At 50.3% G+C, this 24,304-nt stretch overlaps 1 protein-coding gene across 1 annotated transcript in view; it reads right to left on the reverse strand.

Moving 5' to 3' along the window:
• Positions 1-24,304, reverse strand: part of LOC101999605 (CUB and sushi domain-containing protein 2) — a 514,736-nt gene that overhangs the window by 181,443 nt on the left and 308,989 nt on the right. Inside the window, exons 11-12 of the mRNA XM_026782281.1 lie at positions 11,594-11,697; positions 10,772-10,884 (exon numbers count right to left, since the gene is read on the reverse strand). Of these exons, the coding sequence (XP_026638082.1) occupies positions 10,772-10,884; positions 11,594-11,697 (217 nt within the window). The remainder of the gene's footprint in view (positions 1-10,771; positions 10,885-11,593; positions 11,698-24,304) is intronic.

Consider the following 24,304-nt stretch of genomic DNA (forward strand, 5'->3'; position numbering starts at 1 on the left):
AGGAAGGATAACCAAGGCTGGTACTCTGATGAACATTGTCATGGGAGCCCGCACCCAATGGGATAGAGGGAAAAAGCAGAGATGAAAACGAGGAGGGTTAGGTCATAACTCTGAGGTCGCCACCTTTGGATGGTGTTTAAAATATTCTAAAGATGGAATAAGTTTGGATGTAGTTAAATTTCTAGGAAGAACAAGAGGGAGAGGGATGCTGACGGAGACTGAACGGCTCACTGATGCTGTGGAGAAGTGAGGAAGGGAAGCTGGAGGCTCCAGAGAGGGAGGTGGCAGAGACCCTGTGCACATTGGCTGGCCTTGGTGATCAGGGCAGAGGCTCTCGATGACACCAGCGAATAAGGCCATGTGACACTGAGTTTCAGGTGGAGAGCAGGAGACCAAGGTCTTTGGAAAAAGCATGGTATTAGTCCCAGAGAGCAAGACTGGATACTGACAGGACCTTCTGAAGCTGTCACTCTAGAGAACAGGAGGCAGAAGCCCAGTGGACAGCCATGCGCCCGTGGCCCACTAAAGGTGGAGCCGACTCTCTTGCCCCTGGCAGCACTGCCTGCCTTGCTGAGGCAGACACAAAAGGGATAGTGGTACTGACTGTGGGCTGGAGAAGCCAAGGAACTGAGGTTTTTGCTACAACTGTGGCTGAGTGGTAGCCGGGGCTACAGGACAAGGAAGAAAAGGATGACAGCAGGAGCTAAGGGTGAGATGGGGGTGTTCAGGAAAAGATAAGCAATGGGAGCAAGGAGGCTGACGAGTAGAAAGATCCAAGGGACAAAGGACCCAGAGCAGGTGGCATGACCCTATATTTCAACAAAGCTGAAGACAAGATGCACTTCTGGGAAGAAGTGGGAAGATGGAGATGAGAGAGACAAGGAGATGGCAAGACTTGGGGTAAGGGGTGGGGGGGCAGTGATGATGAGGGAGTAGGAGCTGGAGGCCACGTGACATCCAAGGAGAAGACCACGGGGTGGGCAGGAAATGGAGCTCACGAGCCCCCTCCAACGTGATGGTCATCAAGTGTGAGGGAAGGAGAGGATGATGGTGATGCTGACCTCGAGGAGGGTCAGCTGTCGATGGAAGGGCTCCCTGAAGAACTCAGATTTGGAGGTGGGACGATGAGGAATGGGGCACTCGGGGTTGGGAATTGGGGAGCTAACCGGCTTCGGTGGGCCTTCTCCTCGAGTCCACCATTGGGCGGAGAACATGGAAACGCAAGGCAGAGCTTTCCCACGAAGGTTTCTTGCCTGGCGAAAAGGCCCCTCCCGGCCAGAGGCCGACCATGTCTGATGTCAGCATCCAGAATTACAAACAGATAAATTCAATTTTGGCTTGGAGAAAAGTAAGACTTGCAATTTCCTATCATCTGGTTTAACCCAATTTCACCGTGTTAGTGTGTACGCCCTGCCTCCTTTGGCCCACCGAAAGCAAGCCAGGGGGGCTCAGATGTCTGTGTGTAAGGTATCAGCGTTCCATGGGGACTGGCCTTATTTGCTTTTCCCCTGCCTGGTGGTTCCAGCCCTACCATCTATGCTAGACTCTCAGGTTGCTCCCTGTCTTCTCGGGCTTTTCAATTTCGGACACTAAATTGGAATCCTCTTTTATGCCAAGGTCTGCGCAGAAGGGACTGCATCGTGTGCTCCTCTCGATTCGGAGCCCTTTGATGTGCTCCGAGAAGGGAAACCACTTGGAGGCAGCTGGGATGGGGGTTGGGGTGCCCAACCTGGACCGCTCTCTACTGCCCTCCCAGAGAGTGCTGCTGTGTATGTCTGCTCCTTACTTTATGGCGCCCCAACCCATGCTAGAACTTCCCCTTTTGCTTTTTATATGCTCTCCTCAGGTCCCCCCCTCCCAGACACTCCCCAGCCTATACCTTAGATGTCACCCACTCTCTTTTCTTTGGCACTGCACTCTTTCCCCTTATGGTGCCTGTTACCCCTTGTAGCTACTCATCCTTGCATTCAAGAAGTGTTCTACCGGCTACTGTCCTAGACACTGGGGATAGAACAGTGGGGAAAAGGGGCCAGGATTACCCACCTGGCATCCCCTACCTTGTTGGGCATCAGGGACAAGCTGAATCGCCAACTCGACAACTTTGCTCATCCTAACCTCATGGTCTCCTTACCTCTCGTTGCCCCAGCATCCCTGGAAGTAAGCCCTGTGAAAGCAGACCTGGGTTGATCAGGTAACATGGACCTCTGAGTACCTAGTGCTCCACCGGAAGCAGAGTAGATGTCTGGTACAATGCACAGGAGAGACCAGATATTTATGTAGAAACTGTCAAATGCCAGGCTCAGTAAGCACTGAAGATCCAGAGCTGCCTGACCTCTGAACCATGTGCTGGGAGAATTCATAGTCAGGTATGCATGGAAAGGTTTCTTGGAGGGTGAAACAGAGGCTTTAGAACCTGTAGATGGCCTCCCTCCCCTCTTGTATCTCCAACGGGAACCTTCTCTTTGGCTATTCTTCTAAACGCTCTGGGACCATGGTTCCCTGCATCTTCTCTGTCCAATTCAGGCCCCCACAATTTCCCACCTGGCTGGCAATAGCCAGTTGGCGGCTCTCTGCCTTGCCTCTCTATCCCATATTCTTTGATGTGGTACAAGGTCATCGAAAGCTTATCAGATTGTACAGTCCCCTGCTCAGTTTCCCTACTGCTTTCCAAAGTCTTCAGGTTAAACCCCCACTTCTGCTTAGGCAGGGCTCTTATCCCCACCACCCACCACCACCCTAGGTCTCATCTTTGGCCACTACCCCCTTGGAGTTTGTATATCGGGAAACAGAGCGATCTGTAGGGAGGTGACCGTGTTATGATGGCTACGAGGCCAACCTGGATCCTGGTTTTGATACTATGTAATAGACCTGAGTCACATTATTATTCTTAAAAAATATGTGGGAGTATGCATGCTGTGGCATATTTGGAAATCATGGGACAAGCTCGGTGCTGGCCCTCGCTTTTCCGCTTGTTTGAAACAGTCGCGCTGCCCACTCCATATGACAGGTTCACTGGACTGTGAACTTCCAGGAATTCTCTTGTTTCTACTTCCCATCTTGACATAGAAATGTTGGGCCTATGCTACCGTGTCCAGCTTTGTGTGGCTTCTGGGGATCTGAACTCAGGTCCCAATTCTTGCACTGCAAGCACTTTATCCACTGAACCGTCTAACTCCCTAGCCCCTGCTGCCAATTCGTTCTGACCCTTAGCTCTTGTTTTGCATAAAATGGAAATTGTAATAACAGCTCTGCTGACCGGGGTCACCGTGAGGGTTAACCGAGCCTATGTGCATGCAAGTTGGCAGCCAGGATGCCCGGAACATGGCACGGACCCAGGAACGAGATGGCACTTTCTCATTGTTATCATAGTTTCTGTTGTTTGCAGAGCCCTGCCAGCTCGCCCACGCAGGAACTGGGCACCTGCTGTCTGCTCTTTCTAAAATGAACAGCCCCTGCTTATCTGCCAGACAGTCATCTTCCAGTGTCAGTCCAAGTACATCCAATCTGGGCCTCCTTAGACTCGGGAGGCCGGCTCAAGAGCACTTCTGGTGCCTGGCTGCAGCAGTGATCTACACTCTGAGTTTGGGTTTGGCTCTAGTCAGTACTTAACGTCTCAGGGATCCAGGTAGCATTTTTGAAATGCAGGATTCCTACTTCTTATAAGACCAGGAACCAGAGGGGCTTTGTTAAGTGCCAGGAGGAGGAGTTTGGGGAAACCAGATTAACACATAAGGACGTACTAAAAATAACAGGTGGGAGGCTGAGATGGTTATGCACCTGACATCTGGTAAGACCAGGGCCAACCATGCCCAAAAGGGACTGCAGTGATGCTGGGTCATTGCCTTTGGACTCCTTTTAAGCCAATGCTGGCTCTTTCGGGAAGTGCTACAATGGTCATCTTCAGGGTCACATGCCAGAGAAGGAGACATGAGCCTTACACTTGGAAGCAATCTCGGGGGCTTCTCCCTACTCACTCTCAAAACTGATTCCAACAGAGATTTTAATTTTTAAAAAGGTCTTGTGTTTATGTGTATGCAACACTTCTTTATGTGCATGCATGTGCATATGCATGCATGTGCGCCTATGCATGCACACGTGTGAAACTGTGTACGTGTGAGTGCTTGAATGTAGGCTGGAGTTTGATATCAAATGTCTTTAATAATGACCCATTTATTTCCAGAGGCAGGGTCTCTCAAGCAAGGTCAGAGGCCACTCCTTTTGATTTCCCCATCTCCTAGCACCTACTCCATGCTTATGAAAACAGCTTATGAATTGGGTGAAGGCAGACACAGTCCTATCACTATGGTCTCAGTGTCTCTAACATATCATTAGGCCTCAGGGACATGAGTCAACAGATGATCTCACTTCCTGTCACGAGTCCCTGGGCTATCGGGCATGCTTCCTGAAAGATCCTCACCTCTCTGCACCTCCATCTCCCCAGGAGCAGGACCCTTACTTCTTCCTCCCCTGGGTCAGCCTCCCAGATTGAGCATCAGGGCTGCCAGATCCCAGGCTCCAGTCAGGAAGCAAAGAGACATCCAGATTGATGTGCAAACTTGTTAGCAAGTTGTGTGTAATTTTATAATGTTTCTGGTAAGTGCTAATTGCCTGTTCCTTAAATATTTCTGGTTCTACTGGGAAGCAAAGCAATTGCAACTGTGAATGCGCTTCCCACAGCTGGCGCCCCCATGGAGGGAGCCTGTGTCTCTAGGCGCAGAGGGCTCCCGTGTTGAGGGATCCAAGCTTTCTCCCCTACCCAGGATAGAACGATGACAAGCAGAGCAGAAAGAATTTCTGGGAGTAAACGCCCCAGTTTTTCCACTAGGGCTTGAGCTTTTAATACTGGAAGAGAAAGCATTGTTTTCTTTTTCTTTTGGCCCCGTGCATTGTGTGTGCGCATGCACACGTGTGTGTGTGTGTGTGTGTGTGTGTGTGTGTGTGTGTGAGCCTGGAGGCCGGAAGTCAGTCTCCGGCCTTGTTCCTTAGGTCACTGTGCACCTTGTTTTTTAGGCAGGGTTTTCCCCCTTTTACTTGATCTTTGCTGATTATACTAGGCTACCTGGTCAGCAAGCCCCAGGGATTTACCCATCTATTCCTCCCCAGTGTTAGGATTACAGCTGTGCACCACTATGCCTGTCCTGTCCATGTGGGTTCTCGGGAACCAAGCATAGGTTCTCAGGCTTGCAAGGCAAATGCTTTACTCCTAAGCCATCTCTCCGGTCCCAGGATAGGGTGGAATTTCTAAAGTGGGGAGCCTACAGAACTACCTGCCTGCCCCAAAGTAGCATCCCTGTTCTCACTGGGGCAAAGGGGCTAGGTACGCCCAGAGGGAGCAGCAGTAGGGATGGATGTGGTTCCTGTGTTAAATGCCTGCTGACATCCCATAGGGCATTGGCATAGGCCAGCCTCACATGCCTGGGTCAAGATGTCTATGCAGCATGGAATTTCTCGGAAGCTGGAATCAATGGAAAGCCAATGGGAGTCAGATGTAGCAATCGTGGACACTTGGAGCAGTAGTCTAGGGTGGAAGAGCCACAGGCCTGAGGAGGAAGGAGGAGGGGACAAGCTTTTGAAGCTTTCGATCCAGTGTCTCCTAAATGGTAGGTCCTATGCCGCGTGCTTTGGTGTATCAAATCTTTGAGAGCCATGGTGAGCCGATCAGTTACCTGTGCCTTTTCATGGACAAGAAAAGTTAGGTTCATCAGTGAAGGGACTGGCTCACAGAGGCATGGAAGAATCTCACTATAAGCTGGGTTTGCCCAGCCCCGAAGCCTGAGGGAAGGGAGAATGCATTCCACTTGGCGCTTGATCACCATGTGGTAAAGGCGAGAAAAGAGGAATCAGGAGACTCCGTGGAAGGTATCTGACCGTGCCAGGGTAAAGTTATCACAAATGAATTCTCCAAAGCTTTTTGAGCATGGTATAGACAGGGACCTGCAAGAGCTGGGGACAAGCTGCTATCTCTGCCTTGAGTGGTATCACAGCAGCCAGAATGTGGCTTAGGGATGATCAGGAAGAACTTGGCATGCTATGTGGAAGACTTGGTACTTCCTACTGAAGTCAGTGAGAAGTGAGAAGCTGTCACTCAAGTCTGTGGGGTTTATTTTTTTCCCCCTTAAGTAGGAGAACACTATGCCAGACTTGGAAGCTGGGAAGATCATTGTGTGCCATGTGGCAGATGGGGAGGGAAGGGTGCTGGGTGGGAGGCCAGTGCTGTCAGCAGCACAGCGACAGAGGATGATGGAGGTCTGGACCACGGTGATGAGAGTGGGATGCTGCTGAGGCAGAACTGCAGGGATCAGGAAACTGAGCGAATGGAGGGGAGCAAGGAGGGGGAGATGAGGCCTGGGGATGGGTGGTGGTGCTGCTCACCAGCACGGGGGCACAGATCAGGTACAGGGGATGGGGAGAAGGGGCGGAGATGAAGAACTTATTTTGGGGTGATGATATGGACTGGACATTTATGTCCCCTGATTTGTATACTGATGCCTTCAGCTTCTAGTGTGACGATTTGAAAAGATGGGTCACCGTGGAAGTCATTAAAGTTGAATGAGGTCAGAAGAAGGGGCTGCCCCCGTGGGATTTCTGTCTTTACGGGAAGAGAGTGCATGCTTTTATCAAGGAAAGGTACATGAGGACAAGAGGAGAAGGCAGTTGTGAGCCAGGAAAGGAACGCTCAATAGACACTCGCTGTCTAAAGCCTTGACCCCCCCCCCAGCGCTATGAGAAAACATATACCTGTTGTTCAAACCATATAGTCTGTGATGCTTTGTTCTGGGGGCCTTGGCTTACAGGTATGAGGGGGCTGCCTTAGGTGCCGGGGTGGGGGCTACCAGCACAAGTGAGGGAGAGCTGTGGGAGAGGGACAGAGGGGGCAGCTGTTAGGGTTAAGTTTCAAGTTAAAGCCCGGCGCGTCAATGTGACCAGCTGCTAGAAAAGAAGACGGAAGGCCGAGGACAGACCCTGAGAAGCAGCAGTAGGGAGTCATGTGGTCATTGGGAAGGGACAGCTGCATATGGTGGAGGGCCAGGATCTGGCAGTGGACTTAACCCACCATCATTTGATACCAGCGGCGGTGTAAGACTGATGGTCTCAATCCTCAACTACAAAGCCCAGACAGGAGGAAAGGGGCGGGAGGAAAAGTGGGTCCTGCTGACTGAACCTTTCCCAGATTTTCCCACTAGACCAGGTTCAAAGGCTCCATGCTGCCCCATGGCATTCTGTGAGTGGACTCCTACCTCTCTTACAGAGGTGAGGTATGCAACGTTGCAATGTCCCTTTCAAAGCTCTTGTATTGAAAGTTTGGTCCCCAACCTTTGGGACATGTTGGTAAGCTTGGGAGGTGTTTCTTAGAGAAGGAAGTAGGTCACCTGCAGTGGGCCCTTAAGGCCATCTCATTCCTGTTCTCTCCCAGGCTCCGTGCATTCTGTAGACTGTGATGTGAACAGTCTGCCTCACCCTCCCACTGCCAGGACCTTCATCCTTCCCGGGGTCTGGAATCAGTGGAGACCGGGACTCTGGACCAAATCCTCTGGAACGGTCCTTCCTCCTGGAGTTTATTTATGTCACATGGCTGTCACAGCAAAGAAAACTCACTAACAACTGCCCCCCCCCCCCACAACAAGGACCAAAGGGAGCCGTTCTGTTTTCCATGCAGCCTGGAGGGCTAAGGATGTGACATGAGGCAGGTCCTAAGGTCGGGTCTATGAGCAAACATGATCCATAGGAGGTAGATCTGGGTCTGGTCCAGAGGACAAGAACCTGAGGGACTGGGATGAAGGGAACACTGGTGCCCCATGAGGAAGGATCTGTCTTGGTGGCAGACAGCGTGCACAGAGTTCCCGTGATATTATTTCTCTGCTGTAACGGGGCTGAGGGCAGCATCATTATCTGTTTTGCAAGTGGGAAAATGGAGGCTCATGGAGACCACATGGTGTTCCCGGGGTTGTGGTTTAGGAACCGTGCTGAGATTCACCAGGTCTGATCCAATTCCAGAGTCTATTTGATCATCAGAGACCCCGCTGCCTCTCTGCACACAACCTGACACAGTCGTGAAGGTTAGAGAGGCCCCTAATCATACACAGACTGTCCTTCCCAATCTGTCAGGGGTTCGGGAAGTCCTGACGGCACTAGTCTGTGACAGGCATCCACACAGGTGTGTTAGGGCCACACCAGGAGGTTTGCCACTGTGATTGAAGTGCCCAGGTCTGAACTGGCCAACAGCAGGTGCTGAATCAATTCTGAATGAGTGAAACAGAATAAGAACTAACGAACGTGTCTCCAACCCCCAGTGACCTGGACTCCAGGCTTCTGCTATATGGTGGACCTGACTGGGGCAAAGTTTTGGCTTCTATAAAGATTTTATAAGGAATTAAAATTCAACAGCTTTGGGAAGCTTTTGGTATAGGGGGGGAAACCATGCGCTTTGGGCTCAAATCCAAGCTCTGCAACTTTCCCAGACTTCTGTGTGACCCCAGGCAGCCTACTTAACCCCTCTGTGCCTCGAAGGGGTTGAGTGAGATGAGATGATGGTTTTTTTTCTGGTATTTAGTTATGAATCTTCTCTTAAATGGAGGCTTATGGGGAGTGAAAGAGAAGGGGGAAAGAAACAAACAGAAACAAAGACAAAAAAAGAAAAAAAAGTAAGAAAAGCAGGCCAGTGTTAGTGCCTGCTCCACACTGATGGTCCCTGGGGCTGCACCAAGTCCGTCTACGACAGCATTGCACCCTCCGGAGGTGACAAACAAGGCTGCTGCCACACAGTAGGCTCTCAGCAAATGTCATGCCCCTTTCTTTTTCCGTCAAATCTCAAACAGATCTGATTCCTTTTTCCTGTGCGACTATCCTTCAAATATTTGGATTCTGTTATTCAGTCTCCTGAGTCCACCTCCCCCCCGGCAGGTAAACATTAGAGGGTAACAAACATTTCTCATGGGGACTGACTTAAGTCCGTCCAAAGCTGGAGCCCTCCATACCTAAGCTCTGCTCTCCAGTGGCTGATCAAGACAGAGGAAGTACAAAAAAAAAAAAAAAAAATCACCTGGTTTCATTCTAGCGACTGGGTTTTTTTTAAAAAAATATTTTTTTATTATTATTTCACTATCTGCTACTACTTTAGCCAATAGCTCTCCCTGCTCGAGACTATTCTGTCTGCCAGCTGGTATTATTTCTCTTAGGTTCAAGGCATTTGTGTCTTGTCCAAACCTCAGGCCAAGCAAGAACCGTTCAGGGGTCATTCCTGCCCCTGGACGGAGACATTCACAGGATTTGTACTTGACACTGGTCACCCAAGCATCCTGTCTGGTGTTCTACCTCCCCTAGACCGAGGCTCTCTGTCCTGGGAAGACTGCAGTGGCTATCTTCACTGTGACCACACGGTGAAGTGGGCATTAGTATTACAGGCCAGGCTCCTAGAATCTGTTGAGCTGCTATAGTTCTGAATCCCTGCATCTGAATCCCTGCATCTGAAACAGTCTTTGCAGGCGTCATCAAGATGGTGGCAGACTGAGTAGGGCAGGCGCAGGCCCCTAGCCTGCTGGTACCCTTATGAGAACACACACACACACACACACACACACACACACACACACACACACACACACACACAACTGTGTGTGGTGGCAATGACAGGGACAGGAGAGATGTCACGGCGAACTCGTAGCCACCAGAGATGCGAGGAAGAGTGAAAGAGGGTGTTACTGTCTCAGAGGGAGCATGCCTTCCTGACATCTGGGTCCCAGATTTGCCACCTCCAGACAGAAAGCCATGCGTGTACAGAACACATTGTTATTGCTTTAAGAGACCTGGTTCACATGTGGATTTTGTTTGGTTCTGTTTTGTTTCTTTTTTTTTTTTTTTTTTTGTCGGTGACACATAGCACCTCTTGTGTGCCTGGGGTTGAAACATAACAGGTCCTGGTTTGGGAAGAACCTTTGATGTGCTAGGTAGGTAGTGTGTATGGGAGCCACCCTGAGGACATACGTCCCTCCTCTGTGTCCTAACCCTGTCTCTCTAATAACCAGGGGATCAGTTTTAGGACTTAGTGCCCACTTCCCTAGAAAGATGCCTGCTCCCTTTTTCTTATTCCCATGGGCTGGGTGGGTGACCATCTTGGATTAATTCCCATTTGTTCTGTCTCCCTACTAGAATGAAGACTACATGGGGTAAGGCCTGGATCTCATAACAAGGGCTTAATCACTCACAGCATGACAGCTGCCTTCTTTCCGGGACCTCTCTTTTGAACAACGGGAGATTTGGAAGTTCATGAAGGGTGTTAACAGGGATACCCCGTGGATCCCAGAGTGTTTCTTTAACAACAGTTACTAAAAGGAATGAAGACCCCAGTTGACATCTTCCTCAGGCTATCAACAATGGTGGCTATCTGTTCTCCTGTGTTCAACACAATCACCTATTTATCACAAGGTAGCTTGGGAGGCCACTGACCCCAGTTTAAAGATTTCAAAAACAGATGAGACTCAGCAAGTCTGCACATGTCAGTTATGAATTAGGGATGAAGCCCTGGCCCATAGCTGGTGTAGGAGATCCCACACGCCAACTGAACTGTCCGAGGTAATCCTCAAAATCGTCGGGTACAATGGGATTGAGGAGCACTGAGCAAAGAATGACATGGAGGCTCAGACAGGTCAAATAATGTGTCTGAGGAGAGGCGTGGAAGGGGCCAGAATTTGAACCCAGGCTTCATGCTTGCGGATGGAAATCTCAAGTCTCCCCCTCCCCGGGTGAGCCTGCCAGGTTCCTTGGAAGCAGTTACCTTCGTAGGAAGCCTTGAATCCCAAGGAGCTGCCACTGCTGTCGCTCTGGAAGAGGAGCCACATTTGGTGATGGGTGCTGACGATGAGGTCTGGGACGGACGTACCTGTCAGGCTGATGGGAGAGAGATACTTAGTGGTCTGCACCCTGCCAAGTGCCAAGGGAAAGCTGGAAGGAAGTCAAGAAGCCAGGCCTGCTCTGGGTCTATCACACTCTAAACTGGAGCTAGGCCACATGCACAGGACAGAGACATTTCCAGACCCCTTGTTGGGTTACTGGGTTAGGTGTAAGGGAACTGAAGGATACCCCAAAGCAAAGGCCCAGCCCAGTGGATTTCAGGACACCCTGGTATGGCTTCCTTGATGAGAATTTGTCATATTGGGTTTTCTTGGCCAAGGAAAGATGGTCATTGTGTCTATGGAGCTGTCCATGTCTCAGATTGTTCTGGACATGTGGAAAGGTCGCCAAAACACTTCCATGGTCTCAGTGGGAGGTTAGAGCCAGGGACAGAAGTCACCTAGAGTAGAGACACTGGGAGGTGGCAGAAACAGGATGTTTCAAAGAAGCATTTGGCTGGTAGAAAGAGCCAGGCACACAGGAATGGCACCTTTGTTTGACTTTGCCCAACACTGCCCAGTCTGAACTTCATGTTCAGATTCTAGGAAGTCTCTTCTCCTTGGCTGGGGTGGAGAGAGGCAGATGGATTATTGCAGACACCAGGAGCTCTGCAGGACACTGTCCCTACATCCCTGGGTCTGGAGACCAGGGTGGGCTCTGTGAGCCTGTCTGTCCCACATCCCAATCCAGACAAACATACACTTACATGTAGAGGACTGTCTTCTGGTCCCCATCCTGCCCACCGTCCCCGACCGTCAGGGTGTCATAGCCCCTTTCTAAATCAAACTCTTCAAAGGCCAGCTTGATCACCTAGAGGAGGGAGCACAGAATTAGGGACTTGGCGGTGGCTGGGAGCAAGTCTCTGGAAGCCTCACCGTGTCCTGACACGCTCAAAGTCTCTGGGGGATCCCCCTTCCTCCACACACTGCCCATTTCAGTGCCATCCTGAGGAACATGACTTTCTCCACAGGCGATATGGTCCCTGGGGTCCCCTGATGTCTCTGAAGATGTCTGAGGCACACCTGGCAAGTTCTGGCAGCTGTCAAAGAGCCACCAGGCACAGCTGGCGGACCACAAGATGATTGGATTCGTTCTTCATGCTTTCATGGCCAGAAATCCCCTTGGGCTTGGTGGCAGTATCAGGCCACATGTGGAATCTCAGCTCTGCTGCCCCCTGGGACCTGGAGAAGACACCCCAGACTTCTCCTCTCTCCTCTACCGACTGTTTTCCATTTCCTCTGTTGGTTAATTTGTTGACAAAATGAATGCTCTTGGAAAGAGCAAGATCTTTTGCAAGATCAATCTCCGCGTCTCTGTCTCTGTCTCTGTCTCTCTGTCTCTCTCTCTCTCAGCTTGCCTTAGTCCCATTTACCACAAATATTTACAAAAGCAGCTGCCATAGACAGGCTGGGGTGGGTCCTGCCATTACCACAACACTGTCCCTGCCATGACTGGATGTCATTAGTATACCAGTGTCCCTGCCTGGCTTGATGTAGGGGTTCCAAGAAATACACTAACACCCCAAGGACAGGTATGACACTGGGGGGTCGTGGAGTGAGAACTCAGCCTATGTGGAGAAAGGAGGGGGTGCTACACATGACTGAAGCCTCTGAGGAAATTCTGAAGGCTGGGGAGGACCCCATCAGACCTTAAGGGTGGCTGGAGGGGGCAAGGGCTGCTCTAAGAGGGAGTCCAGTGCACAGAACCGGAGCTACAGCAGAAAAGGAATGTTCTAGAATAGACTGTAGACAACAGGACTACAGATAGCAGGCATGTGGACTGCCTTACTCTGGAGGCCAGCTGGCTGGGCCTGCAGAGGACAAAGGTGACTCAGAAGATTTCGAACTGCAGAGTTTGCCTGCAGCATAGTTCAAAGTCCCTCCCCCCACCACGGGCTTTCTCCTCAAGATGACGTCAGTCTGGCATGGAAATGACTGGCAGTTGTGAGTTGGGTAGTGAGGAGGGTTGAGGCCTTTGGCAGAGGAGCAGTAGAAGAGATGGAAGAGAGGCCAGGCCCTAGGGACATTTGGGGATGTGTGACTGGGTGGATGTCGGGCTGGGATAGAGTGGGAAGAAGGAAGGGAAATCCTGGGTGACTGACAGGTTTTTGACTTAGTCAGCTGGGCAGTGGGTGGGGCCAATTGCTGATACTCAGAACCAGTGTCTAGCCAGGCCTTCTTTCTACCTCTTGTATTCTAATGCTGCTCCTCCCGGAAGTTGAAGCTGCCTTTTTGCTGTTGACACGACAAGCCAAGAAGGATGGATTTCCTATGTGATGGATGGCCTCTTCAGGTTTCTCGGCCCAAATCAGGCAGCCTAGTGCTCAGCCTGGAGGACACCAGAATCTTCCTCATATCACCTCACTTACTGTAGAAGCAAACTAAAGTTGCCCACAGTGGTGAGCCTGGTACCCTCCTCACAGACCCCTCAGCTTGGCCATGGGGTTCACAGAGGAAAGCAACTCTGGGGAGAACATTCTGGAGCACCACTATCAGTTTCCATGCTGGCTGGGAGAAAGCCCAGGGGCTTCCTGGAGAAAATGAAGTCCTGGAGAATGAGCAGTTTGGATGTGGGTGATAAAACAATCATCAGAGTAGAGGGAGAGCAGCTATGTGGAAACAGTGTGACTTGTCCAGAGACTTCTGTGTGTGCGTGCATGATGTGTGTGCGTGCACGGTATGTGTGTGTACATGGTTGTGTGCATGCATGGTGTGTGTGTGTGTGTGTGTCTGTGTGTGTGCAAGGTGCATGTGTGCATGGTGTGTGTGCATGGTGTGTGTGCATGCATGGTGCATGTATGTGCATGGTGTGTGTGCGTGTATGGTGCGTGTGTATCTGTGTGTGCATGCATGTGCGCTTGCGTACATGGTATGTGTGTGTGCAAGCTTGTTGAGGACAGAGGACAACCTCAAATGTTTCTCTAATAACAGCAACCGCCTCTATCACCTTTGTTTAAAGACATGGTCTCTCACTGGCCTGTAACTCACCAATGAGGCTAGCCAGCTAACCAGCAAGCCCCAGGGAACCTTGGAATTACAAGTGTGCACCCTATCGACAGGTCCTAGGCATTAAATTCCATCCTCTGTACCAACTGGACTGTCTCCCAAGCCCCTGTCCAGAGACTTCTACAACTCAGTTATTTAAGTAAATGGGAAGCAGAGAGTGGTGACATGGAAGCCGTAGGAGGAGTCAGGCTAAGAAAGGCTGTCTGACATGCTAAGGATGTGGCTGGCGTCCTAAAGACAATAGGGAACCAGTAAGAATGTTGAGGTGTCTGTGGTAGAAACAACAGCATCGTGGGTGGTCTGCAGCCCAGGAGACCAGTTCCTCGGCTTCAGAGAGGACCTGGTGAGGGACGAAGTGCTAGAGAGATGGGATGGAATTCAACAGTCCACAGTGAGTCCACTGGCGATTCCTCCCTGGATTTCTGTCCGGAATGCTCTCCGTCAGCTAATGGCATCATCAAATGGCCCCTTGTTCAGGCTGGAATCTCCTCCCCATCTCTCAGTCTCCACAGTCCTGTTATGCAAAATGATTTTTGGAGCATTCCATTCTAGATTGACACATCTGCTCCCCGTCACATGGCTGACATGGCCAGCTGAGCTCGTGTCACCATGAACCCTTGGTCACCATGGTGGCACTGTATTGGGAGGATGTGGAACCTGACCAGAGGAAGTAGGTCACCAGGGCCGGGACTTGAGGTACACAATGTGGTCCTGCCTCCTGTTCTAGCTCTGCTCTCTGGTCTTTTGAGATGTGGGAAGTCCATTCTCATGCCCCAGCCACTAGGGACCCCATCACACCTTCTCACAATGGTGTGCTCTAAGGTCTCCTCAAACCGTGAGCTGAGAGGGAACTTCTCTGCTCTTACCGCTCCAGTCATAGTGATGAGGGGGAACTAAGACTGGTCAGCCTCAGGATGTGCTCGCTTCCTTCCCTGTCCCCACTGCTGCGCCGGCAATGTCTCTGCCTGGGGCTTATCCCCTCTATACCCATGCCTGCCCATAGTCCAGGCATATGTAGAAGCTGAGAAAGCATCTGACAGCCTGGCACTTAATTCCCAGCCTTTTCTGATTCCCAGCCACCAGACTGTGGGATCCCTCGCAGTATTAGAATACAGGCTGGTCAGCCCTTTCTGTAAAGGGTCACATCGGAAATCCCTTTGAGAGTCGGGTGGTGGTGGTGGCACACACCTTTAATCCCAGTGCTTGGGAGGCAGAGGCAGGTGAATCTTAGTGATTTCGAGGCCAGACTGGTCTACACAGCAAGTTCCAGGACAGCTAGGACTACACAGAGAAACCCTGTCTCGAAAAACCAAAAAAGCCAAAGAAATACCTTTGAGGGCCACATACTCTCATTCACACGGCCCTTCTCTATGCAGCACGAACACAGCCACACACAGTAGGTGCTTCAGTGGACGTGGCTGCGTCCCAGGAAAACTTTATAAAGTGAGCAATGAGCTTAATGCTCCTGGGTCCTCGTCTGCAGAGCCCTGGCATAGGAGGTTCCCTGAGAAGCCTAAGCATAGCCTTTCACCATCTTATACCATTTCTTTGCTACAACAGCTAATGCTTACCATGAAGTTAACTATGTTCTAAGCATATTGCACAAGTCTGCTCATGTGAAAATCAAGACAGCTCCTATTTCACAGAGAGGAAGGCCAGGCACAGAGAGGCGATTTGGTTCGCCTAGGCTCACACAGCCTGGTAGCTGAGTGCTGTCGCTGGACAGGCTTCTTGTCACCATGCTCTACTGCCTGGGAGCACCCCAGAAGGGTCTCACACGCACAAGGCAGAGGCGGTTGACCTACCCGCTAAAGCTGCTCCGAGTTCTCAGCTGGATCTGAGCAGGTGCTTGGCAAATGCACGCCGCACAGAAAGCACCCCCACCCCCGGCCAGGCAGTGTGCTCAGCAGGAGGACCAGCTTCCCTCTGCAGGGTCTATAGCTCTGGCTAAACATGGTCACTGCATCCAGCCAGACCCGGGGCAAGGGACACCACTTACCAAGCCAACTCTACAGAGGGAGTGCCTGACCACCAGACCCGTAATGGGAAAGTACTGCTTTGAAGGGTAGAACCTGGAGCCATTAAATGATTCCCCTCAGTGGCTCACACTGCCTTTGGACATGAACCACATCGCGGAGTCCTGACCAGGATGCAGGGGCTAATTACATCAAGAGGCAGGTTCAGCACACACGGACTGGCCTTCCAGCGGCTCCAGCACATGGGGTGCCCATGCTCTCCTTTGTTCTTTCCTCCTCCGCTTTTGGCCATTGTTTAAAGGCGGGATCCCATAATGACTCATTAACTACCATGCAGATCAATCAAGCTCACAAGGCCCCTTTGTGAGGCAGGAGAAGCTTTGGGGGGGAGAAGCAGGCGCGATTAAGAGCCACATTTGCATCCAGCTTAGACATCCAACTTAAGACCATTAGATAAGCGGATAAACAAACGTATCTTCTGGGATGCGGTTACCGCTATGCGCCACGCATGGAGCTAGTTGCTGCCATTAAGTTATCTCAGCACAACTTAACGCAGTATCGGAAAGCCAGGATGCACGCAGACCAGTAGCGCTGGGGAAAGGATAGGAGGAAAAGGATGGGAGGAGCATCCATGGAAGAAGGAGAGGATGCATGGGGCCTGGCAGTGCAGAGGAGGGCACGGGCTCAGCAGCACATGGTGTGAGCAGTTCAGAGGAGGAAGGCCAACCGGGGCAGGCGTGGAGAACAGCGTGGATGAAGCTGCGGTTGGGCGGTGCTCTGAGTCTGGAGCCCGCGGTTCAGACTGAGTTCATGGCCAAGTAGAGGAGAAGCTGTGACTCAGAACAATGTGTGGACAGTAAGCGTGGAGACCCAGTGGGAGCTGGTGGGGGACCCAGGGTGGGAGGAGGGGGCCGGTAAAGCCAGGGTCGCTGACAGTGGCAAAGAGGGGCTGCGGATGAGACCCTCAGTACAGGACAACCTCTCTTGATAATGGTGCTAAGTGTTCTTGAGCAGAGGAAGCCCAGGAGCCAGGCCTGGGGCAAGCTCAACAGGTCTAAGCCTCTCTCCACTGAGTAGTGTGCCCACGGTGGGAGAGACAGGCACACTGGTGGCCTTGCTAGTCTTGCTTTGGGGGAGACTAGAGAACCAGGGACAGAGACACAAAGCCACGCTGGTAAGAAAGCAGAGGGAAGAAGGGGGAGCTGGGCATGTTGAGGTGATGGAGGCTTTATAGAGATGACTTTGGCATCTCTCCAGCCCGGAGGGGTGGAGAAGGCACAGGGACACACCTCTGAGGTGCTAGACAGAGGCCTTCAAGGGCCAGGCATGTCTTCCAAGCAGAGTTCAAGGTATCTGCCACTGGGGCTTCTGGGGCGGGTATCGGGAGCAGGACCAGAGCTTGGCTGGAAGGATGAGAATCCTGTTTATCACAGCCTGGCTGGCGGGGCCCTGAGTGCTCCATAACATAAGGCCCCAGGTGTGCACAGCGCTGCTCCAGGTGTTCTTTGTGAGGAATGGTCTTGGGAATCTGCTCCAGGACGGCCTCCCTTGGCATTTCTGATGGTGAGCCAAGTTCAAGGAATACCATGGTAGGCAGATATTATATTGGTGCTAAGATGAACATAGCAAGAACTTGGGTGACCTGAATGCCTAAAGTTGGCCTGGCATTGCCCAAGGATACCACACAACTGTTTTCCCTCTCCTTGGCTCTGCCAAGCTCTTGGGAGGCTAGGTAGTGGGGTTCCTAATGTCTATCTAATGTATTGAGAAGGGAGGGCCCTCTGCCTGGCTCTCCTTTGCGACTGTGCTCTTGTCTCCACAGTGCGGAGTGTGGAACCTCCAGGTTTTTTGTTCCTGTATTCATGCTGATGCAGGTTCATGGGCATCCAAATACCCAACAGCTCCTCCCTGCAGGCCTGGAACATTCCCAGATCCTTTCTGAGCACAGCTAGCAGGAGCAACAGAGAGGCCACAAGTCCAAGAGGGACCTTCATGAGCTCAGCTGACTGCAGAGAGTAACTGCTCTCTCAAGGAGGGGGCAGAGTAACGCATGTCCCAGTCCCCATGCCCCAGACCCACCTGCCATCGTGCCTGCTCTTTGCAAAGGGAGACATCCATGGTGTTCCACCCTGGCTCCACCCTGCCTAGCCAGAAGTACTCAGATCTCAATACCTGCCTCTGCTCATCTCTCCACTCTGAGTCTTGTTGCTTCCTTGGCCCTGGCCTGCCCTTGGCCTCCAGTTTCCAGTCAATATCCCAAACAAAGAATGCCTCAAGATATCACCATCCCTCTGTGTCCTGGGCCACTCGCTGCCAAGTCAAGGCATCTTTGTTCTCAGCTTCCAGTGACTCACCTCCTCCTGCCCACACCCCCAGCCCTGCTGTCTGCTCCACACCCAGGCTCCGCTCTGACAAATGTCCCGCCTAGACCAAGGCCAGCCACCTCCTCAGTCTTCTTCCACTGTCCTTGCCAGGCATGTCCTAGCTGGGGAAGCCCTGCTTTCCCATTTGAGTCTCAACCTCCCTCTCCATGGCTCTTCCACGTACAAGCACGGTGCCCAGATCCATTCAAACCCCAAGATCTCTTTTCATTTTCCAAGAAATTATGTTCCTTCCTTAGGTTTCTATTCCTACCCATGGGCCAGCAATGACACCTCTCTCTCACCTAGATTCATGAGCACAGAGCATTCATGGAGTGCACAGATGTACCCCACTGTTGGTTCCTCCTTTGCCCTATGTGGCATGTTCTTTCTTTTGTATTCTCTCTCTCTCTGTGTGTGTGTGTGTGTGCATGTGTGTATGGATGCATTTGTGTATATGAGAGTAAGGGTTCACATGTGTGTACAAGCATGGGCCTGGGTTCATGTGTGTGTACATGCCTGTTCACAAGCACACATGGAGACAAGAGGACAGCCTCAAGTGATCTTCTGGAGCCATCTACCTTGTTCTTTGGGACAGAGTCTCTCACTGGGACCCAGGCTAGCTAGCCAGAAAACCCCAGGGTTGGAATTAAGAAAATAATCACACACCATTATGCCTGGCTTTTAATATGGGTTTTGCAGCTGAAATTTAGGTTTTCACACTTGCAAGGCAAGCACTCTCCCAAGCTGAACTATCAACTTCTAGTCCCTCATTGGCTCAAGCTAGCTGTTCATTTGCTCACTCAGTTAGTAGATGTTGAATTCCTGTGGTGTGCCAAGCACCCTGCCCGTCAACTAAGACACTGTGTTGAATAAGAGCTGCCCCTATCTCCACTCCTACCCTGATCAGTCACTGTACCCATCCTATCCTCTTTACCTCTCATCTGCCCCCGTGTGATGGCACCACCTTCCCACTTTGTTAAGGGCACCGGCCTCCTAAATGGTCTTGCTTCCTTGGTATACCCTCTGCTCCCCTCCACTGCTGCCCTGGGAATTTTGTCCAAGTTCCCTCCCTCCAAGGCTGTTCCGATTCACCCTACCTTGCTTATTCTACAGCACCAAACCCAGAAGCTCCCATCTGCACCTTTCCAGTCAGTAGCAGAGAGCATCACAGCTATGACTGTGGACACTGGAGCCAGAAAGATGGAGGTCGGACCTGCCACTTCCCGACCATGAGCGCTAGCCATCTCCAACCTTTAACCGAGCTCTACTCCGGTTTCCTCACCCATCTGGTAGGTCTGTTAAAAACTAATTCATTATGCAATTAAGAAAATGCAACGGATCATTTGTATAGAGGGATTCATTTGCTCAATGGCTGGCACAGAATAGATGTACAGCAAAAGCTATAATTGTTATTAACGGCAGTCTGATACATTCAGCTTCCCATTCTTTGACTTCAGCATAGAATCTGAACCTCCGGGCTGAGCTCGTGGGTGCCTCATGATGTGGCTCCTGTTTGTCCTTCCTTCAGTGGCTGATCCAGGCTTGGGGAATAACTTGCATTTTCAGAGGCTGTTCCAACCTCAGCACCATTTGCATGGGCTCTGCCCTGAGCTCCCTCCTAGTTACCCATCCTTACAGCCCTGCTCAAAGGTCTCCTTTGTGAAAGCACCTCTGACACACTAGTTAGTGATGTCTTTCTGGGTTTCCCCCAGTACCCCGGCCCCCCCTTCCAGCCGGCCTTCTCTGTACTCTAGTTTTTAGGTCATGCACACATCTGTACTGCTAGCAGTCTCAAGCAGATGGTGTACCTGGAGTTGGTGACCAAGCAGACAGCCATCTCTTAAAACCCACTAGGGACTTAGTCACCGGGCTTTTCTGCTGAAGGAGATGTCCTGGGGTGGCTCCCTCAGGTGCCACTTCCAGGAGCAGCTTAGGAAGTGGGCACTTGCCCCTCTGCCAGCAGGAGGCCACTCCACTTCAGCGCTGCAGCTTTGAGATATCCGCCCAAGTCCACCTTGTTGCAGGGCGTGCTCTCTGGCTCCCTTCCTACCCAATACCAGGGTCCTGGGGATTCTTTGAGATGTATAGAGAAAGCGCTAGCTTCTAGAGAAAGCTTGTCTGGCTCTCTCAAACCCTTCTGGTCTTCCTCAGCCACTTCTGGAAACTTCTTTAAGACCTGCAGAGGTGCTAGGAGCAACCTTCTTTTTGGAAGGGCCTTCTTTCTCTTCAGAGAACCTGGCTCCAGGAGCTGAGGCTGGAGCAACCTCTTCTTTGACATGTGGTGGAAGAGCCAATATGGGGTCCCAAGGCTCCATACATTGCTGAAGCTTTGCCTAATGAGGGACACAAAGTGTTCCTCAGAGAATTTCTAAGCCTTGTCTAGACTTTATCCTACCATAACCTTCACGTTCAAAACAAAACCAAGCTAACGTCTTCGACTATGTTGAAGAGGAACCCTCTGTCCAGCCACCAAACAATGTTACAGTAGCAAGCTCGTGTGATCTACTCTCACTCCACGTGGCCCTGGCAGCCCTTCCCTGTCAGTTTCTCTACAATGCAAGGTAGTAAAACGTGACTCTTTCCTTGTAAGATGCTGTGGAGGGGAACCAGCTTCCTGTGTTTTCTGTGCTCTGACCTTAGGCACTTGAACTAAAAGACTTTGAAATGTTGGCTAAAACTTAAAAACAAAACAACTTTAAAAACTCCTTAAAATGACAGAAACTGAACGCTATTGTTCTTCAATTCCTATGTGGAAGCCCCTTGGACTTTATTAGGGGTCAGGCCTTCTAGAGTGGTAGGTAAGGTAAATGGCGTTCTAAAAGGGAGTCCTAGAGAAAGAGGCATGATGTCTTCCTAGAAGGAGGAGCTAGAGGAGCAGGCAGCAGTCTTGGAGGGCTTCTTTGTATGTAGAGAGGTAAGGGTAAGGAAGGACAAGATCAGTAGGGGGCTTACAAGCCTGATAGAATCCTCTGCAGAAGCCAGATATGTTAGCAACTTGATCACACCTGCTACCCAGCAGACCTTTGAGGAAATGAAGGTGTGCTGTCTAAGGCCCCCTGCCTGGAGTGCGGCCATTTTGTTGGAGCAATCATGGGGACTCCAAGGATAACCTGGTGCTCACAGCCAGCCTTGGCCTTAGGTGCATTGTTGAAATTTAGGGATGTGCACTTTTGGTGTCAGGACCGTCTGAAGAAGGGTCAGGAGCCAGAGGCCAGAGGTCCCCAAGGTGGGGACACCCCTGTGTAAAACAGCAGGGGGGTTAACTAGAAATCAGTCTGTGGGTGAACCAGAAATCAGTCTGTCTGCTCTCACCTGGCCTATCTGCCCTGTGAGAGGAGCAGAAAGCTGCAAAGCTCAACCCTTGACACTGACAGGGCAGAAAGCAAGACCTCCCCTGACTGCCCATGAGAACCAGGGGTCCTTGCATAGGACTCTTTATGTTCCTTATGCAGTTTGAAACCTTTGTGGTGAAAACGTAAATCTGAAATGGGGTTATAGCCAGAAGGGCTCCAGTACCAGCCACAGTCCAATACAAACTCCCCATGGAAAAACAAAACAAAACAAAACAAAACAAAACAAAACAAAGCAAGTTCTGCCTTAGTCTCAAATAATCCCTGAAGTTTATGACTATTCTAGCCATATAGTCAGAAGTCAAACAGCATAGATTGAAACATGGTTCTGGGAGTCATGGGAGGCAAAAACTGACCCCCACATCAAATGTACAGACTTCATATCAACAGACACAGAATACAAAAGAGGCTTCGTCAGAAACCGATGAAGGCTCTCAGCATCCGAGGACGGGGAAATGTGATCAAGAACATGTCAAAAGGACCAGTGATGGCTCCACAAGGGAATGTTATTTACAATTGGTCTTCGGTGAGTGAATTTAACATCTAGGAAGAGAATAAGCGACCAGAGGAGAGGAAAAATGCGAACCAAAGACACACAAGACACACAGAGAAAAGCGAACTTTTTTTTTTTTTTGAGACAGAGTTTCTCTGTAGCTTTGGAGCCTGAAACTAGCTCTTGTAGACAAAGTCTCTGAGTTGGCTTCGAACTCAGAGAGATCCCCCTGCCTCTGCCTCCCGAGTGCTGAGATTAAAGGCATGTGCCACCAGCGCCCAGCGGGAAAATGAACTTTTTTCAAACCCCTTAAAAAGGGGGGGGGGCAATGAAGACGAAGTGACAGTGAGAAAGATAATGGCTAAACACTTCAAGGACTGAAGGAGAGGCACAAGCCACAGATCCAAGAAGCTTGGTGAACTCACAGGAAGCTGTGTGAGATGCCCACATTTGGACACGGGCAGTGAAATGCTGGGCAGAAAGATGAGGAGAAGGTCAGGAAGTAGACAGAAATGGCAGCATGCAAGGACGTGATGACAAACTGGAAGTGCATACAGCAGAGTGATAAATACACTCGCAGACAAACTGTTGACTCACACATCCGGGGGTCTTCTCCTAAGAGCTGGCTAAAGAGAATATCCCAAGATGGAAGAGAACTCAGAAAGCTTTCTGGCAAGGGGAACGCGGCTGCAACATCAAGGAGATGGAGCAGAAAGAAGGAAATTCTCTGGAGTAGGACCGTGATGGAAGCCACTGGAAATTGGGAGGCAGTGAACACACAGGGAAGCCTGAACCAGAAGCCTGAACCAGTGCTGGTTTATTAAGCGGTAACACGGGCAGAGCGTGGGAGGCCATGGTGTGACTCAGGAAACCCCTGCAGCAGGGAACAGCCTGGCCACTTGAGATGCAGTGTTTTCAGAGCCCTGACCTCTCGGGAAGAAGCAAACACGAGATTATAAAACTTGGGACTTATTAAATGCATATGCATACTGCCAGAGTTTTTAAGTGAACTCTAATAGACAGAACCATATGATTAAATAATACGATTAAGTAGTCTGAATTCTCTGGTTAAAAGATTATTAGTTTAAAAAAACCGCAGCTATGCACAAAACATCAAGAAGTATGAAGTAAAGGTTGAAAGTAATTGAATAGAATAATAAGAAACTTGATCTAATTGCTGGGGGTGGGGAGTGGGGAAGTGTCAAGGAAAAAAATCACCAACAAGAGAGAGTCATTACATAATTCTTTTGAAATAGTTGATCTACCAGGAAAGCATGCAGTGTTCAACTTGTGTCTCTAATTACACAGTCGCAAAATACAGGACACAAGAATCGACAGAGCTCCAGAGAAAAACAGACAGACACAGTCACAGTGGGGGATTTTAATATCTCTCCATCATAGGGCATTGATTAAGAAGGCAAAAAAAGTCAATTGAGACATAAGACACACACAACCAACAAGCTTGATGTGGTGGAGAAATTTTAACACAAAAGCTACAAAATGTACCTTGAAAAAAACATGTGTTTTTTCAAGCACCCATAGAACACGTTGAAAATAACCACTTCTGATCCAAAAAAATACATCTCAATTGATTTCAGTGATTCAATATATAGTTTTTCCTAAACATAAACTTTATAATCAGAAGATTTTTGTTGTTTAAAAGTCCAGATATATTTCTAAATAACTCATGATTGAAAGAGGAACCAATTATGGAAAATGGAAGATATTCAGAACAGGGCTAGGGGTGTAGATCGGTGGAAGAGCATTTACTTAGCATGTGTGAGGCCTGGGATTCATTCTTTAGTACCAAAGTTAGAAAGGAAATTAGAAAGGGGTGGTGGTGGTTGTTCAGTGGTTAAGAGCACTTGCTGTATTGGCAGGGGACCTGGGTTTGGTTCCCAGCACCTACATGGTGACTTCAGTTCCAGGGGATCTAATACCATCTTCTGACCCGGTGTGGAAGGTCCTTCTTTCCATGTGTTGCTTTTATTGATTAATGAATAAAGAAACTGTCTTGAGCCCGTGATAGGGTAGAGCAGAACTAGGCGGGGAAAACTAAACTGAATGCTGGGAGAAGAAAGGCAGAGGGAGAGAGAAGCTATGTAGCCCAGACGGAGCCAGACAGAACTTTAGCTGGTAAGCCACTGCCACATGGGGATACACAGATTAATAGAAATGGGTTAAATTAATATAAGAGTTAGCCAATAAGAAGCTAGAGCTAATGGGCCAA

This window comes from Microtus ochrogaster, chromosome 10 (assembly GCF_000317375.1).
Source record: "Microtus ochrogaster isolate Prairie Vole_2 chromosome 10, MicOch1.0, whole genome shotgun sequence".
NCBI lineage: Eukaryota > Metazoa > Chordata > Mammalia > Rodentia > Cricetidae > Microtus > Microtus ochrogaster.